The 17403-nt window shown below is 47.8% G+C and overlaps 1 protein-coding gene across 1 annotated transcript in view; it reads left to right on the forward strand.

Annotated features, from left to right (window-relative positions):
* Positions 1-17403, forward strand: part of LOC119964903 (astrotactin-1-like) — a 3158558-nt gene that overhangs the window by 2012663 nt on the left and 1128492 nt on the right. Inside the window, 1 exon segment of the mRNA XM_038795000.1 lies at positions 1556-1722. Within this exon segment, the coding sequence (XP_038650928.1) occupies positions 1556-1722 (167 nt within the window).

Consider the following 17403-nt stretch of genomic DNA (forward strand, 5'->3'; position numbering starts at 1 on the left):
ACCCTGTCAGCAACTGGCCGCCACGGGATCCATGCATGTGCAGTGGCACCTGCGCCAACGCGCACATGTGCAGTGGCACCGGCGCCAACGCGTGCATGCGCAGTGGCTTCCTTCAACGTGCCGGCCCCGACGCAACATGACACAGGACTAAAGGGGCCGGCGCGGAAGAAAGGAGGCCGCCAACCATAAAGGCCGGCCCGCCGATTGGTGGGCCCCAATCGCGGGCCAGGCCACATCGGAGTCCCCCCCCACCGGGGTTGGATCATGCCTCCCCCCCCACAGGCAGCCTCCCAATCGTTCCACGCCGCGTTCCCGCCGGCTAAGAGCAGGTGTGGACTGTGGGACTCGACGTTTTTACGATGGCCGCTCAGCCCATCCCAGGCCGAGAATCGTCAATGGCACCGATTCTCCATTCTGCGCCGGTCGCGGGGATTCTCCGGTCCGGCCCTGGGCTGAGAGAATCCCGCCCGGAGTATCTGAGAAAAATATCGGTGAGAGTGAAAACGATGTGTACATGTTATTCATACACAGGAGGAGGGGACCGAAAAGATAATTTAGTTTTGTCTTGTATTTGGGATCTAGCTGGGGCTTCTTTAGGGTTTGATTGTTACCCTAAGAATTCTACCATGGGCTGTTACTCGTTAAAAAAAATGTTTATTTACAGATCAGTGTAGCTCTCAATATTCTACACAAGATTGTACTTCTAGTTCCCATGAGACCACAGTTACTGAATCATATGGCATTGCACCACAGTTACATCAGTATCAGATGTTCCTGGTGTTAACCCTTTAGTCAACATTTTTAAGAGATGTTTAAAGAGAGGGCTGACAAAGCCAAAGAGCCCGGGAGCTGGAAAACAAAATGGAGAAAGCTCCACTGCACCATCCGGTGGCTGGAGATTGAAACTACACTTTGGCAAACATGAATATTTCAAATGTTTACATATTTATTTTATATTTTAAACGTAGACTTAAATGTTGCTGTTGTGACCCCCCCATGAGGCCCATGGGGAAACGATAACCGATATTGTGGAATATAAGCTTCCCCGGTAGTGAGGGGAGACCCAGTCAGCTGGGGCGTGTAAGATTGAGCTAAAAGCCGGCCTGAGCAGGGACCGGCATGTTGGTTGTCCCACAGGGGACTGTGTATTGTAAATAATTACTGTGGTAGGCAGACTTTATGTTCTGTTAAATAATTTTGTCATTTCTGCTGCTGGCTTCCTGGTCATTAAAGGAGAGTGCCGCTAATGTAAGATTTGCTCCTGGGATATCCCTACTCAGAGTACATTATTGGATGTAATGATGCTAAAACGTATTTTTAGACCATTAAAAAAAACTGATAGAATCCATTGGCTAAAAGACAGAAGGCAGCTCTGATGTGTTGCTATTATGGGCAAAGGAGAAGCAGAATTGCAAAGTCTCACAGTCACCTCTTTATCAAAATTGTTGGCTTGTAATGGGCACATCTTTCAATTCTATCATTTTTGTCTTCCTGCATACACAGTGGGCCATCTCTTCATTCTGTAACAATTCTTCTCCCATTGTTTTCCCTGCAGTGCCCTCTGGGACTCAGCCCGATGAAGGATGGCTCTGGCTGTTACGACAGACACATTGGCATCGACTGTTCAGATGGGATGAATGGTGGTTGTGAGCAGCTATGCCTGCAGCAGACGGTGCCTCTACCAGATAGCCCCTCACACTACAACATTGTGATGTTCTGTGGGTGAGTTCCCAGCATTTCCTTGTTGGCTTTCTCTGAGAAGTAAAGTGTGAAGGAAAACAATAAATCTTAGGTGATTAATGTGAACCACAAAGACAAATAAATCTCTCACAATATCAGCAAGTAGTCCTACCTCTCAGCAAATGTTCTGTATTTCTAATACATGCTACGTTCGACTTTCAAAGTGGTCCCAATCCGATAAGTGACAATCTGACTTAATAGTAAAATGGAATTTGGGACATTAACCCATGAAAATTTAGTTAAGAGTACTCTTGATTCCTTGTCCCAATTACCTGATGTATTTTGTGTGTAGTAAAAGGAAATGTTTTACTGCGTTTGGGTGTATTGTACTATTGGCACTTATGGAGCTATACCAGTAGGTCAGGAGTTCAGATCCCACAATGCCGAATGTGAATTGAATTCAATAAATCTGGTAGATTGTGGGCTAGTAACAAGAAAGTCTAACTATGGAAAATGCTATATTATCATTAAAAAACCTGCTTCTTGAATGTGCTCCAGAAAGGAAATCTGCCAACGCTTACCCAGCCTGGCCTGCATGTGATTTTAGAATATGAACAAAGAGAACAAAGAAAATTACAGCACAGGAATAGGCCCTTTGGCCCTCCCAGCCTGCGCCGATCCAGATCCTTTCTCTAAACCTGTTGCCTGTTTTCCAAGGTGTACTTCTCTCTGTTCCCCACCCGTTCATATATCTGTCCAGATGCATCTTAAATGATGTTATTGTGCCCGCCTCTACCACCTCCGCTGGCAAAGCATTCCAGGCACCCACCACCCTCTGCGTAAAAAACATTCCCCGCACATCTCCCTTAAAGTTTTCCCCTCTCACCTTGAAATCGTGACCCCTTGTAATTGACACCCCCACTCTGGGAAAAGGCTTGTTCCTATCCACCCTGTCCATACCTCTCATAATTTTGTAGACCTCAATCAGGTCTCCCCTCAACCTCCGTCTTTCCAATGAAAACAATCCTAATCTACTCAACCTTTCTTCATAGCTAGCACCCTCCATACCAGGCAACATTCTGGTGAACCTCTTCTGCACCTTCTCTAAAGCATCCACATCCTTCTGGTAATGTGGCGACCAGAACTGCATGCAGTATTCCAAATGTGGCCTAACCAAAGTCCGATACAACTGTAACATGACCTGCCAACTCTTGTACTCAATGCCCCGTCCGATGAAGGCAAGCATGCTGTATGAATATGTAGTTAATTCCAAATTTCCCAAGCAAACTAATTAGTTATACCATGAAAAATCTGAGCACAGTTCACTGATGTGTTACTATTGCATTATATAGAGGTACAGGGTATTCCTGATTGAAGTAAATAAGTCACTTCTGTGGTATATTTTGTGTGGAGCAGTGTCAGCTCATACGTGCTTGCATGTATTTTTCTATATAGTCGGATGTACACAATACAAACAAGGCAAGAATAGATACAGGGATTCATGTCTGAAATGGAGAAGCATTTATGTCATGCACACCTTATGAAATAGGTTTTCTATTGTGAAACTTGCACTTCATTGTCAGCCCCTACTCATCGCACAAAAATTAATTCCATAGAATAATCAGATGTACAAACAAATTCGGAGAGGTGAACCAAGTTTGAAAAAGAGAACAAATCAGCATTTCATGACGCTGGGTTTCCTTTTAGCAAAGGCATGTGGCCTCAAGAGATAGAGAGCCATCTGATTGAATAATAATCTTTGTAAATGAACATGCTAATGCAATCATTTAATGGCGCACACGAGATTGGTACCCAAAAGCTCGCAAACAGAGAACTCATAGGGGATTTGTAAACTATAATTAAAACTGCTAAATCTAGCTCTATATAAGACTAGGTAGAGTTGCTAAAGTGCAGGGTGCAAGATCTTTATATGGCTAATCAGGTAATAATCCGGAGGTTAATGTGTAAACTTATTTTTACCACGTGCGATCGATGCATAAGCACTTAAGGCTTCTACACATTCCATCAGCATGGATTATCTCCCCTTGCCATGCAAGCTCATTAGTACAACTATCTGTTTGACTATTCGTCACAACTGAGTGACTGTGCATTTATTTGACTGCCTTCGATTGCTTATCATCTTTAGCTATTTATTACAGACAGCCTTATTCTCCCTTCACACTCCCCCTATGATTTCCAAATGTGTTGGATACAAAGTACTTACAGTACAGAAGCAAGTCATCTAATCCATCTGATCAATGCCAGAACAAAGCACTGCACATGATGCAGATCTGAAATTAAAATAGAAATTGCAAAATGTACTCAGCAAGTCGGGCAGCATCTGTGGGGTAAGAAACAGAGTTAACCTTACAGGGCGATGACCCTGAAATGTTGGCCAGGATTTAAGGTGAGGGACAGGTGGAGAACTAGAGGGAGCCCCACGTTGTTTTTCTATGTGAAGCCCTATTCAATTTAATTCCAGAACATTTACCTGGGCAACGGTGGGCTGCCCATCTGATTTAGCCTCCAGGAGGTCAGATATCCCACCCCTGAGAGCAGTTGGCCAATCAAGGACCAGCAGTTCAGCAGCGACGCCGTGTGTGATGGTCTTTGCAAGTATTCCAGTGGGGCATGAGATATTAAATTATGCGGCCGGCTTTAAGAGCCCCAATTGACCTTGGGGCGGGAAGGTCGCCCGCAAGACCTCCCGCCCCAGACATATTCAGACGTCCTATCTGCATCCTCACACTAATCACACAACACCCCGTCTCTGAACTTGCCTGGGGGAGGACGATGCATTAAATTCCTCCTATTCAATGTTTTACTCTCCATAGATGTTGCCAGACTAGCTGAGAATTTCCAACATTTCTTCTTTTTGTTTTAAGGCTAGACCAGTGATGCTCCACACGAGCCTCCTCCCAAATTATTTCCTCGCGCCCAATCAACAAATCTTCCTATTCCTTTGACCCCCATAATAATATTCACTTCTCGCAAAATGTTTTTTATGGTTATTTTTCTCAACTATTGCGGTTGCGAATTCCACATTCAAAGCATTCTTTGGGTGAGGAATTTCTTCCTGAATTTAGTGGTAAACACTGCTGCTTCACAGCACCAGGGACCTGGGTTAGATTCCGCCTTACGTAGCTGTCTGTTTGGAGTTTTCACATTTTCCCTGTGTCTGCATGGTTTTCCTCCAGGTACCCTGGTTTCCTCCCATAGTCCAAAGATGTGCATGTTAGGTGGATTGGCCTTGCTAAAATTCTGCTTCGCATCCAAAAGATTAGGTGGAATTACGGGGATAGGACGGGGGCGTGGGCTGGAGGGTAGATCATGCCTTCGGAGGGTCTGTGCAGACTCGATGGGCCAAAAGGTCTCCTTCTGTACTGTAGTGGTTCTATTTATTTACTGGTGTAATTCAGCAATTAATGTCCCATTCTCACATATTGGGCATGATCTACCAGCCACATTGAGTCTGAAAGGTGATGTGGAGCCGCTAGTTGATGCCGGGAGATCCCTCTTCTGGGATCTACCTGGCTTGCCACACCTCGCAAGATCAAACGCAATAGAACATAGAACAATACAGCACAGAACAGGCCCTTCAGCCCTCGATGTTGTGCCGAGCAATGATCACCCTACTCAAACCACGTATCCACCCTACACCCGTAACCCAACAACCCCCCCCCAACCTTACTTTTTAGGACACTACGGGCAATTTAGCATGGCCAATCCACCTAACCCGCACATCTTTGGACTGTGGGAGGAAACCGGAGCACCCGGAGGAAACCCACGCACACACGGGGAGGACGTGCAGATTCCACACAGACAGTGACCCAGCCGGGAAATGAACCTGGGACCCTGGAGCTGTGAAGCATTTATGCTAACCACCATGCTACCGTGCTGCCCATCTCGTGGAACTTCACGATCTGGGTGGATAATGGGCAGGATAAATATTTTGCAATTCTGCATATCAAAGTGAGAGAGCTAGTCTCCAGATGGAGATGGAACAGCACTTGTGGGGGTCCCCCAAGGGATCGGAGGCCCCCATGTGGTTGCCCTTTGGACCGGATGGCATCCTGGCACTGCTGGTGCGACCTGGGCAACTTGGTACTGCCAGCCTGGAACCCTGGAAGTGCCACCTGGGTGCCATGCTGGCACTGCCAAGGTGCCCAGTTAGCACTGCCGAGGTTCCCAGTTGGCACTGCCAGGCTGGCAGGAACACTGCCATGGTTCCAGGCTGGCAGTGCCAAGGTGCTCGGCTGGCATTTTCCCAGCGCTGTGGATTGGGCTCGAAGTTGCCCTGAACATGTGCGGTGGGGTGCGGGAGGTTTCGAGGACCCCTTTATAGATAAGTTGGGGCTTTGGGGGGTTTGGGGTGTCATGTCGGGGGTCAAGAAATGGCGTCCGATCTCTTCCTGCACTCAGGAGTTCCATCGAGCAGAGCTCCTCAGTGCAGGAAGCGGGCTAAGTGTGGCCTTGGCGGCGTATTGCCCACTGAGTCCCCAAATTGAAACAGATTCCTGATAGATAGCGAGCACTGGGAAACACCTGGCTAAACACGTTTATCACAGGACTCTTTTCAAATCTGTTTAGATTGTGCCCCTTATACTTAACTGCTTTGTCTCTGAGCCCAGAGAATGATTAACTCACCTTGATCCTTAATGCAACATTAATTATTCTTGCTTATTGACTGCTTCTTAACTGGGTTTTTAAAATAAATTTAGAGTACCCAATTATTTTTTTTCCAATTAAGGGACAATTTAGTGTGGGCAATCTACCTAACCTGCACATCTTTGGGTTGTGGGGTGAAACCCACACAGACACGGGGAGAATATGCAAACTCCACACAACCCAAGGCCGGGATTCAACCCCAGGTCCTCAGCACTGTAGTCCCAGTGCTAACCACTGCATCACGTGCCGCCCTGCTTATTAACTGTTTCACATAACAGAGTCAAATTTGTAAAACTGTCAAATTTAATGCTGAGAAATTCCCAAAATGGGAGATTGCAGCATAAAATGAAACTGGAAAAAAATGTCTGGGAGATGTATGAGAATGCTTATGACTATGCTGAATAAGTTAATGTAACGTATTGGGGTACTGGATGAAAATGTACAAAATATCCTTCTGGTTTCAATGCAGTCAAGAGGAAATTGGAACTCTTAACTGTAAACGCGCAACTATACTTGAAGAATTAAAGTAGTCAAAATATTATGTGAATATGCATTCACTGAGGAACCAACAACAGTGATTTACAATTATAGAGACATTTAATGCGATCACATTTCTTCAGGTACTTGACACGAGGGTTATCAAACAAAACTTGATGCGAAGCCATTTATGTATATATTAGAATGGATGACCAGAAGCTTAAGCAAAGAGGTGGTGTGTGAAGAATATTCTCAAGAAAGATAAAGGTTTAAGAAGTGAATTGGGGGCGGGATTCTCTGATCCTGAGGCTGTCGCGTTTCACGACGGCGTCGACTTGCCGCCAGGAGCAGTGATTCTGAACCCGACAGGGGGCCAGCACGGCACTGGAGCAACCCACGCTGCTCCAGCTGCCGATACCGGCCTCAAATGGGTGCCACGGGTCTGCGCATGCGCAGTCCGACTAGCGCAATTGCGCGCATGCGCGGTGCGTCCCTCCTCCGTGCCAGCCCCCCAGCCCCGCCGCAACATGGTGTTGGGCTACAGGGGCCAGCATGGAGCAAAATAGGCCCCCAGCCCGAGAGGCCGACCCGCTGATCGGTAAGCCCCGATGTGGAAGCGTAGGACCCCCCCCCCCCCCCCCCCCCCCCCCCCCCCGGGTCGGACCCACTCCTCCCCGGCCGGTAAGACCACACTTGAACGGCACCAGCGGGTCTCGAATTTTTTCTATGGCCGGTCGCCCATCCTGGGTAGAGAATTGCTGGGGGCGGGGCCGCGTAGAGCAGCCCCTGACTGTCACTGCGCCGATCGCTCCGGCGCCAATTCTCCGCTCTGTGGAGAATCGTCAGGGCGGCGTCGCGTGATTCGCGCCCAGGCCAGCGGTTTTCCGGCCCGGCCTGGGCTGAGAGAATCCCGCCTTGGGTCTAAGCAGCTGCAGACACAGCAACCTATTGTGGGGCAATTAAAAGTGGAGATGCCGAAGAGCCAGAATTGGAGGCATGCAAAGTTCTTGAATGTTTGTACGACTGGAGGAGGCCACAGAGATAGGACGTGCAAGATCATAGGATTAAAAACAAGGATGAGAATTTTAAAATGGAGGCATTGTGAACTGTGGACCAATGTGCACAGGGAGAACTGGTGAACAGGGTGCAATACAAGTTAGGCTATAGTCAGCAGAGTTTTGAATAAACTCAATTTCATTGCGCCTAGCCAGGAGGCATTGGAATTTGTTTTTATTCAAGCACTTTGAAATGCGTGTGACCGAGGCACTTGGAAAATTAAACGTAATTGAGAGTAACAACTTCCCACTGTCAAGATAGCGCATATCCTTAGCTGTGAAAATAAGCAAGAGAGGAAATTTGATGACAATCATCCTGAGAAAATGATCAGGTATTATTGAAATACAGAATTGGAAGAGGGCAAACATAATGCATTCAATTATTGACCATTAGTCTGTAAAATATGTAAAAGGAAACTAATTTTAAAAAGCAGAATAGAGGAATACCTGTACACCAACAACATCATAAGAACACGTCAGTATAGATTTAGAGAGAGCAGGCAAATGACAAACCTCTTCAACTTCTTCCACAGTGTCATAGCTATTGTATAGCCAATTCACCAGTCTTTGGAGATAGATTTTCTCTGTCCACCTTATCAAAGTTCCTTCTATTTTGGACACTTCTATCAGATCTTTTTTTAACCTTATCTTAGTGAAAAGTGCCTGTTTTTCTGGTCTCTCTTCACAAGTACAGTCTCTCACCCCTTGTTTCCTCGCCATGGCTTCAATATCCTCAATAACCCTGTGCTTAGAATTGAGCATAATGTTATAACCACAGGCTGATTAATCATTTACATCGGTGTGGCATTGTTTCTTCGATCTTTTACATAATGCCTTTCCTTATGCATTTAGGTACCTGAAGCCCATGCTCTGGAATGTCGTTTCTAAACTTATTTGCCTGACATCCTTTGAGACCATTCCTAAAATTCATCTCTTTGAAATCATTTTTTGAATACCATCTGTGAAGTGCCATTGAATGTCTTTCTGCATTAAAGACACTAAATAACTGCAAGTTGTCCTAAAACCTAGGATTTCATGTCTATTTTAAAACAGCTTGATTAAATCGTCTTCAGATTTCAAATATTGCGAGCTGGATGTTCATGGAGTTGGAGGGACTCCATTGAGGTATAAAAATGGCAGTTTGTATCCCATGCCAGGATTCCAGAACCGATTCCCAGGGATTCTGACTTTCATCTGTGTGGGTTAAGGGTGCGAGTTGCTGCAGATCGCTAGCATGCATCTGCAATCCCGACCTCACAATCTGCAAAATGGGGGCAGGCATGTCCTTCTCCTCCACAATTTTCATGGAGTCATGCCAATTTTTAAAGGACTCATAGTTCACAGGATGGTGTCATTACCCATAGTCTGGATATGGAACCTTTTGAAAGATAGGTTCAAAAGAAATTATCCATGCCTCCCCATCTGCTCCAAGATAAGGCCCCAACCGACTCCCAGTGGCCCCTCATACCCGATATGACAATCTATATCATCTTTGGCACTTCATGCCAAGCTATGGCACTTGCATATCCATTCACTCACGATACGCTCTCTATTGAACAAATAAATCCTAAAGTGACAAATAGGTAATGTTGAACAGCTTTAGAAACAGTCATTCATTTATTCATAACTTAATGCGTTCTTATAAAAAAACTCCTTTTAATACAGCCCAATGATAGTGTCAATCATCCAGACCCTTTAAAATATCAATAGGAAAAACTGCAAGTACTTGAAATCTCTTTATCTTGTGTGAATAAACATTTTGCAATTGACAGAATAGGTCAGAGAGATATAACTCCCTATCAAGCAATGCTTTCTCTGTTTTAAAAGTGTAATGGTTGTGTGTGCAGGCGTTATGGGTGTGTGAGACAGAGAGAGAGAGGGCTGAGTGTGTATGTGGATGAGTGTGAGAGAGAGGGGTGTGTGTGGGTGCATGTATGAGAGAGAGGAGTGAGCATGTGTGTGGGTCTGTGCAAGAGAGAGAGGGGTGAGTATGTGTGTGTGTGAGAGAGGGACCGAATTCTTTGTGTGTGGGATGAGTGATGCACTATCAATTACGATGAGATGGGAGTAGAGAGTAATCGAGGCTTTATTAAGCAGAGATGTGTTGCCTCCTGCAGCTGCTACCAAAAATGGTAGCTGCTGGGTGTGCACACACATTTATACTCCGCCTACCGGGCGGAACCAGCAGGCAGGGATGTACCCCCGTACCTGTAGAACAGGAGCCTTACCATATTACCTCTAATGCAAGTATTGTACAAACAGAGGTGACTACCACATTCACCCCCTGTTAAAAAAGAGTCCAGCGGGGGTGGTGAAAAACTATTTACAGATATGTGAGAATTTAAAGTTTACAGTCTGGTGAAAATTTACAAATTTAGCCGGTCGGGTGCCTTGATCCTCTGCTGTGATCACCTCGGTGCCGGTAGTGATGCAGGTGCCGGCTTGGTCACCTGTGACTCCAGGAGCGTGTTGTCCTCATCTTCATCCCCGGGTGGAACCAGTGGGAGGACAGATCGTCCTGGGGCGGGGGCGGTAGTGAGGTGCGCGGGGGGGAGGGTGAGTGGCACCGGGGTAACTGGAGAGGGTGTCAGGTGGTGTGGGGCCATGGGTGGGGATCCAGCTGGTGACAGGTCCCTGAGGGAGACTGTGTCCTGGCGGCCATCGGGGTACGCACGTAGGCATACTGCAGGTTCGCATGCAGCAGCTGTACTCTTTTGACTAACGGGTCCGCCTTGTGGAGCCACACGTGTTTGCAGAGGAGGGCGGGTCCTGGAGCTGCCAGCCACGTTGGGAGCAAAACCCCGGAGGTGGACTTCCTAGGGAAGGCAAGGAGACGTTCATGGGGGGGGTTTCACCAGTCGCAGTGCAGAGTAGCGATCGGATGGAGTAGAGCACGTCGGGGAGGACCACCTGCCAACGGAGACCGGGAGCTTTTTAGACCGCAGGGCCAGCAGGACGGCCTCCCAGACCGTCCCATTCTCCCTCGCCACCTGCCCGTTTCCCCGGGGGTTGTAGCTGGTCTTCCTGCTCGAGGCAATGCCCTTGCTGAGCAGGAACTGACGCAGCTCATCATTCATAAAGGAGGATCCCCGGTCGCTGTGGACATAAGCAGGGAAACCGAAAAGGGCGAAGATGGTGTTGAGTGCTTTAATGACCATGGCAGACGTCATATCAGGGCATGGGATGGCGAAGGGAAATCGGGAATACTCATCGACCACGTTCAGGAAGTATGTGTTTCAGTCGGTGGAGGGAAGGGGCCCTTTGAAGTCCATGCTGAGGCGTTCAAAGGGGCGGGAGGTCTTCACCAGGTGCGCTCGGTCTGGCTGGTAGAAGTGCGGTTTGCACTCCGCGCAGACCTGGCAGTCTCTGGCGACCGCACTGACCTCCGCAATGGAGTAGGGCAGGTTGCGGGCCTTTATGAAGTGAAAGAACCGGGTGACCCCTGGGTGACAGAGACCATCGTGTAGGGCCCGGAGTCGGTCCACTTGTCCGATGACACATGTACCTCGGGATAGGGCATCGGGGAGCTTGTTGAGCTTACCGGGGCAATACAAAATCTTGTAATTATCGGTGGAGAGCTCGATTCTCAACCTTAAGATTTTATCATTTTTGATCTTGCCCCGCCGTGTATTATTAAACATGAAGGCAACCGACCGTTGGTCAGTGAGGAGAGCGAATCTCCTGCCGGCTAAGTAATGCCTCCAATACTGCACAGATTCTACAATGGCTTGGGCCTCCTTTTTCAACAGAGGAGTGCCGAATTTCAGAGGCATGGAGGGTGCAGGAAAAGAATGCCACGGGTCTGCCTGCCTGGTTGAGAGTGGCGGCCAGAGCGACGTCCGATGCATCACTCTCGACCTGAAAGGGGAGGGTCTCGTGTATGAGAGAGAGGGGTGAATGTGTACGTGAGACAGAGAGAGGGATGAATGTGTAAACAAAAGAAAGAGGTGTGGGTGTGAGAAGAGGGTTGTGCATGGATTTGAGGAAGAGGGGCGAGTGTGTATGCATTTATCTGAGGTTGTGTGTGTGAGAGAGGTGTGTGTGTGATTGTGTGTGTGAGGGGATGAGTGCGAGTGTATGCATGAGTGTGTCACTAGGGTGTGTGTTTGAGAGAGGTGTGTGTGTTATGGCTGAGTGTGTGTGTGTGTGTGTGTGTGTGTGTTAGGGAGGGGGGAGTATGCGTCGGGCTCACTCCCACTCATTGAGGTCTTGTTCTCCCTCACCCCTACTCACTAACAGGCACTCTAACCCACTCTCACAGAGGGTGAGTGAGGGGGCGTCCAAGACTAGGGTGAGCCAGATACATGTATTCACCTCATTCCATGCTGTAATGGTCATCTTTGTTTAATACTCTGCTTTTTAAATTAGCAATATATTGTTTTGACATATTTGGTGCTCACCAGATTGTTTCTTTGCACATATGGGGCGGGATTCTCCGAGCCACCATGCCGAACTCACGATCGGTGCGGGGGCAGAAAATTGGCATCAAACCCGAGATCAGGTCACCTCTCCCGCGATCATCTGGTCCCCACAGAATCACCTCAAATCATGCGCGGTCTATGTGGGGCCGGTCGGGGACCATTGAAAGCCCCCAGGCGGCGATTTCCCCAATGTCAACTGGCCGAGTTCCCGACGGCGTGTTTCTCTCATGGTCCCAACCGTCGTGAACACTGTGGACATAGTCCTGCGCCACCATGGTGGGGTGCAGAGGAGATCCTTCACCAGGGGGGCCTCCAGGATGGCCAGGCTACTGATCAGGGGCCACCGCGCGCAATCTGGGGGTGGGGGTGGAGGGGGGGGGGTCTATGTTTTCGGTGCTGGTCCGCAGTGTGATCCGCCTTGGCACGCAGGACGGCGGGGCGCAGGCCACCGCCGTGCGCATGTGCAGACCCCCGACCGGAAGTACGGGGTCCCTGCTGCGAGAAGCACTCCGGGGCTTTGCTAGCCCCCTTCAGGTAAGTGAATCGCTCCAGACTTTCTTCAGGACATAGCCCCATTATTGGACAATCCCGCCCCGGAGCGATTCACTGGAGCGGACCGGAGAATCGTGGGAGCGGCGCCGGACACGATCTCGGGTTTGACGCCCATTCTCCGCCATTTCGGCGCGGAACCTCGGAGAATCCCGCCCCAGCTTTATTTTAAAATTCATGTTTAAGTATTGGGCCAAACTTCATCTTTTCAAAATTTTCTCATTGGCCTCTTGAGTGAGAAATAAAATTGAAATGTGGCCCCCACCATGTGAAAAGATTGAACAAGCCTGCATTCAGAACAAATAATTCCAGGCTGAATTCTCCAGCCAGCGACGCTGGATTTGGGAATTGTGATCTTGCGACAGCCGGAAATTGAGTCCGGCGCCGGGTGCCTGACAGAATGTCATGCTCCACTGCCTCGAAAGCAGTGTGAATGCGTTCAATACCACATGCCGGCGTGGGCATGCAAATGTACAGTAAACACCGTTGGCATATCATTAATAGGCCCCACCTGTCAATTTCTGGGCCCCCCATCATGCTCCATCTTCGCCAGGTGGAATTACCGACAGCGAGGTTCACTTGTATTTAAAATAAGGAAACCGGCACCGTTGCTGCTGAGGGAAAGAAAGGGGGTGCAAAAAGTGTCTAACATCGCTATAGTGTACTTACAGTTGCTGCGCTGGCCATGGGGCTTCTGCCAGGGCTGTGGGGTCGGGGTCGGTGGGCATGGACCATCATTGTCGCAGCCTATAAGGCAGCCACTGCTATCTGCCCAGTGTGAACTTAGCGCCATGGGTCGTATGGGTGCCACGTCAGGCCACCCCCTGGGTACACTCTGGCCCTAGCCAACCGATCAACGGGATGGGTCATCTTCGTGGCTGGGTAAGGGTCTGTGGGGAGTGGAGTGCCTATATGCAGCTCCTGCTTGTCAGGCTCTCGAGCGGCATTCCCGGCCCCAGCGAATCACACGTCAGCTTGCGTTGGAATCGCACGATTTCAATGTGGCGTATGTGCTAACCCATTAGGATGTCCTGAATCGCTCCAGGACTGGCACTGCTTTCAGGGTCATAGAACTCACGCGATTCAGTCCCTGCATCAGCACTTAGTCTCTGATTACCAAGAGACCCAATTACCAAGTACCCTCGCACCTTACCAGGAGAATAACAGTGCCAAACAGGAAAATCTCCCGACTCCGATACCTGCCTGGGAAGATGAAAATCCAGCTCTATATATCTGAATTTGGTACATTAAATTATATAGAGAGGGTGTTCGAGTAACACTCAGGGGTGTCAGCTGTCCACTATCAGCAAAAAGTTAACCGGACACAATTTCCTTCAACACTAGGATCAATTAATTTATAAGCCTTCCATCCTTCCACCCATCCCCCAAGCATCATAAGAGTTAATCATTTAAATATATCTGGATTAAATTTGTTCAGGAACCTAAGAGTTAAAGAGATACCCATTGTTCAACAACGTCTGTTCATTCAGCAGTGCACAGATTACACAATGTAACTCCATGAACTTTCTATTTATTCAACTGGATGAAGGTTGCACATTATTTTAATTTCCCCGCTGGGCATATCAGGAGTTCTGATAATTTTGTACTCTCCAGTCTGTTGAGGAAGTTAACAGTTAAGGTAAAATGGGTCTGTTAGAATTTTCTTCACACTGAAAATAATGAGCTCTTTTATTTTTAGCTGCAAATTGGCTATTTTTCCCAGATTAAATGCTTAATGGTGCCGTGTGGTGAAAATTAGCAAAGGAAATTTGGCAGAAATGAACATTGTGCAAGGTAAATATAAGCATCGAGTAAATTAATTTTCATAGAATTTATAGTGCAGAAGGAGGCCATTCAACCCATTGAGTCTGCACCGGCCCTTACAAAGATCACCCTACTCAAGCCCACATATCTACCCTATCCCCGTAACCCAGCAACCCCCACTTAACCTTTTAGGACACCAAGGGCAATTTAGCATGGCCAGTCCACCTAACCCGCACATCTTTGGACTGTGGGAGGAAACCGGAGCACCCGGAGGAAACCCACGCAGACACAGGGAGAACGTGCAGACTCCGCACAGACAGTGACCCAGCCATGAATCGAACCTGGGACCCTGGAACTGTGAAGCAATTGTCGTAACCACTCTGCTACCATGCTGAATTAATTAAAACAATTGTTTTCTGTTCTTAATGTTCTGGACTATTAATTCCAAAGTGTTTTTTTTTAAAGAAAAGGACATGTAAGAAATGCATACCAGAAATTCATGTCTGGTCAATAGAAGGCTATAGATTTAAAAGCATTTGTGGAGAGGGTCTGCCTGTTCATTTTGTTCATTATTGTAAAATTACCAAGTACCCTCGCACCTTACCAGGAGAATAACAGTAGCAGTGGGGAAGAGCCAATGAGTGCTCCAATATGGACCATTAGTAGTTTGTTTTTCTGGTTTGTGATATTTGACCGACTTTGTGATTATCCCCAGCCAGGTCAAGCAAAATGAGGTGTGCAATTTATATTGAAGCATGAAGTGCTCTTTAGGAAGCTGACAGCCTCATGTTTGCCAGTCTAGGTTTACAAATGTTAAAAAAATAACTTCACCCAGCCTCTCCTTAGGATGTACAGCAGCTGGTGAAAAATTCATGACAGCTGTGTTGGTCCTTGATTAGGTTGCACTGTACTTTGTACAGGGAACAAAGCCTAGAAACAGTCTTGGTAAATGTCACTGCCATGCTACAGAGCGACACATGAAAAAATTAGACTTCAGATCACTGGATTAGGCCCAATGTTTTGATGAATTGAAGCCGCAATGCTTTTGGATGGAAACTAATTAGGAACCCAATTTCCTCAGGTAAAAAATCTTTCAGAATGTAGGATTTCACATGGGTCAAGGTGGATGACATGTTTAGCATTTGGAGAATATCAGTGGTGACAGCATGTCTTCGATCACACCATCCATTTATTGTCCATCCACAAGATGCGCTGCAAGAACTCATCAAGGCTCCTCAGACAGCCCCTTCCAAAGCCACAAACTCTACCATCCAGAAGGATAAGGGCAGCAGATACATGGGAACACCACCACTTGGAAGTTCCCCTCCAAGTCACTCACCATCCTGACTTTGGAATATATCGTCACTGGGTCAATATTTTGCAATTCCTCCCTAATGCCACAGTGGGTGTATCTACACCTCAAGGACGGCAGAGTTCAAGAAGGCATCTCACCACCACCTTCTCAAGAGCAATTAGGGAAGGACAATAAATGCTGGTCTAGCCAGCAAAGCCTACATCCCTTGAATGAATTTTAAAAAACAACTACCCAAAGAAACAAATTGAAGCCGATTGTAAGATTGTTGATTACTTACCCATTTTCAGTTATGTTGATCTAATTTATTCTTGCTGTGGGGTTCTGACAACAGGCCTGATAGCTGGAAGTGACCCATTCTCGATTGTTTGGTGTGGGGGAGGGGGGGGGGGAACATCACATTTTCCAGGAGTATGACAATTAATAGGTTAACGTCAGTGCTGCCAATCCTTGAATGACAGTTGTTCATCCCCAGGATGAATGGCCGATCAAAGGATCGGCATGTCAACAAGCTCAGCACTGCCACCAGGCATGTTAAAACGAAGTAAGGGTGGCACGGTGGCACAGTGGTTATCACTGCTGCCTCACAGCTCTAGAGACCTGGGTTCAATTCCGGCCTCAGGTGACTGACTGTGTAGAGTTTGCACTTTCTCCCCATGTCTGCATGAGTTTCCTCCGGGTGCTCCGGTTTCCTCCCACAGTCCAAAGATGTGCTGCTGTGGTGGATTGGCCATGCAAAATTGCCAAGGGCCAGTGCAGATCCAATGGGCTGAATGGCCTCCTTTCTGCACTGTAAAATTCTGTCAATTCTGAATGGAGGCTGCCACTGGGACGACACCTGGGCAAGAAGACAGAATGAAAGAACGCCACCCACCCAACTATGCATGTGGGGTCTGTGGTTTCCAGGAGGTCAGGAAAGTGGTTTGATGAGGGCGGGCGGCACCTTTTCTACAGCGACATCCATGGTCGCTGGGGAGGCCTTTTGTTTGAAAAAAAGGATACCAGATTTGGAGGCCCCCACTCCACAGGCCAGGGTTTGTCTCTACCTCATGCTGGCGGGCCCACCTGCTTCTGGAAAATGCCAGTAAATGCGGACTAATGCCTTTATTTGGTCACTGAAGTGGCTCAATTGGCCTCTAGGAGGCAGGAACATCTTCAATCTCCCCCCTCCCCCCCAAACACATAGACCTTCTATCTAACCCCCCCCCCCCCCCCCCCCCCAAACACACACACACAAACCACTGGCAAAGTAGCATGGCAGTGGGAGGATGGCAGACATTCTGTTCCCTGCATTCCCCTTGTCACCTTGAGTACCCAGAACATGTGCCAGATTTGGATGGCAATCACCTGAGTTTATACAAAATGGGGGCCACTGACTTACAAAGGGCCACAACTATAATTTAAGCTACAAATACATATAATGTCCATGGTTTGTCCATGGGGACTGGAATTGAGCAGCCTATCTTTCACCAGACTT

This window comes from Scyliorhinus canicula, chromosome 4 (assembly GCF_902713615.1).
Source record: "Scyliorhinus canicula chromosome 4, sScyCan1.1, whole genome shotgun sequence".
NCBI lineage: Eukaryota > Metazoa > Chordata > Chondrichthyes > Carcharhiniformes > Scyliorhinidae > Scyliorhinus > Scyliorhinus canicula.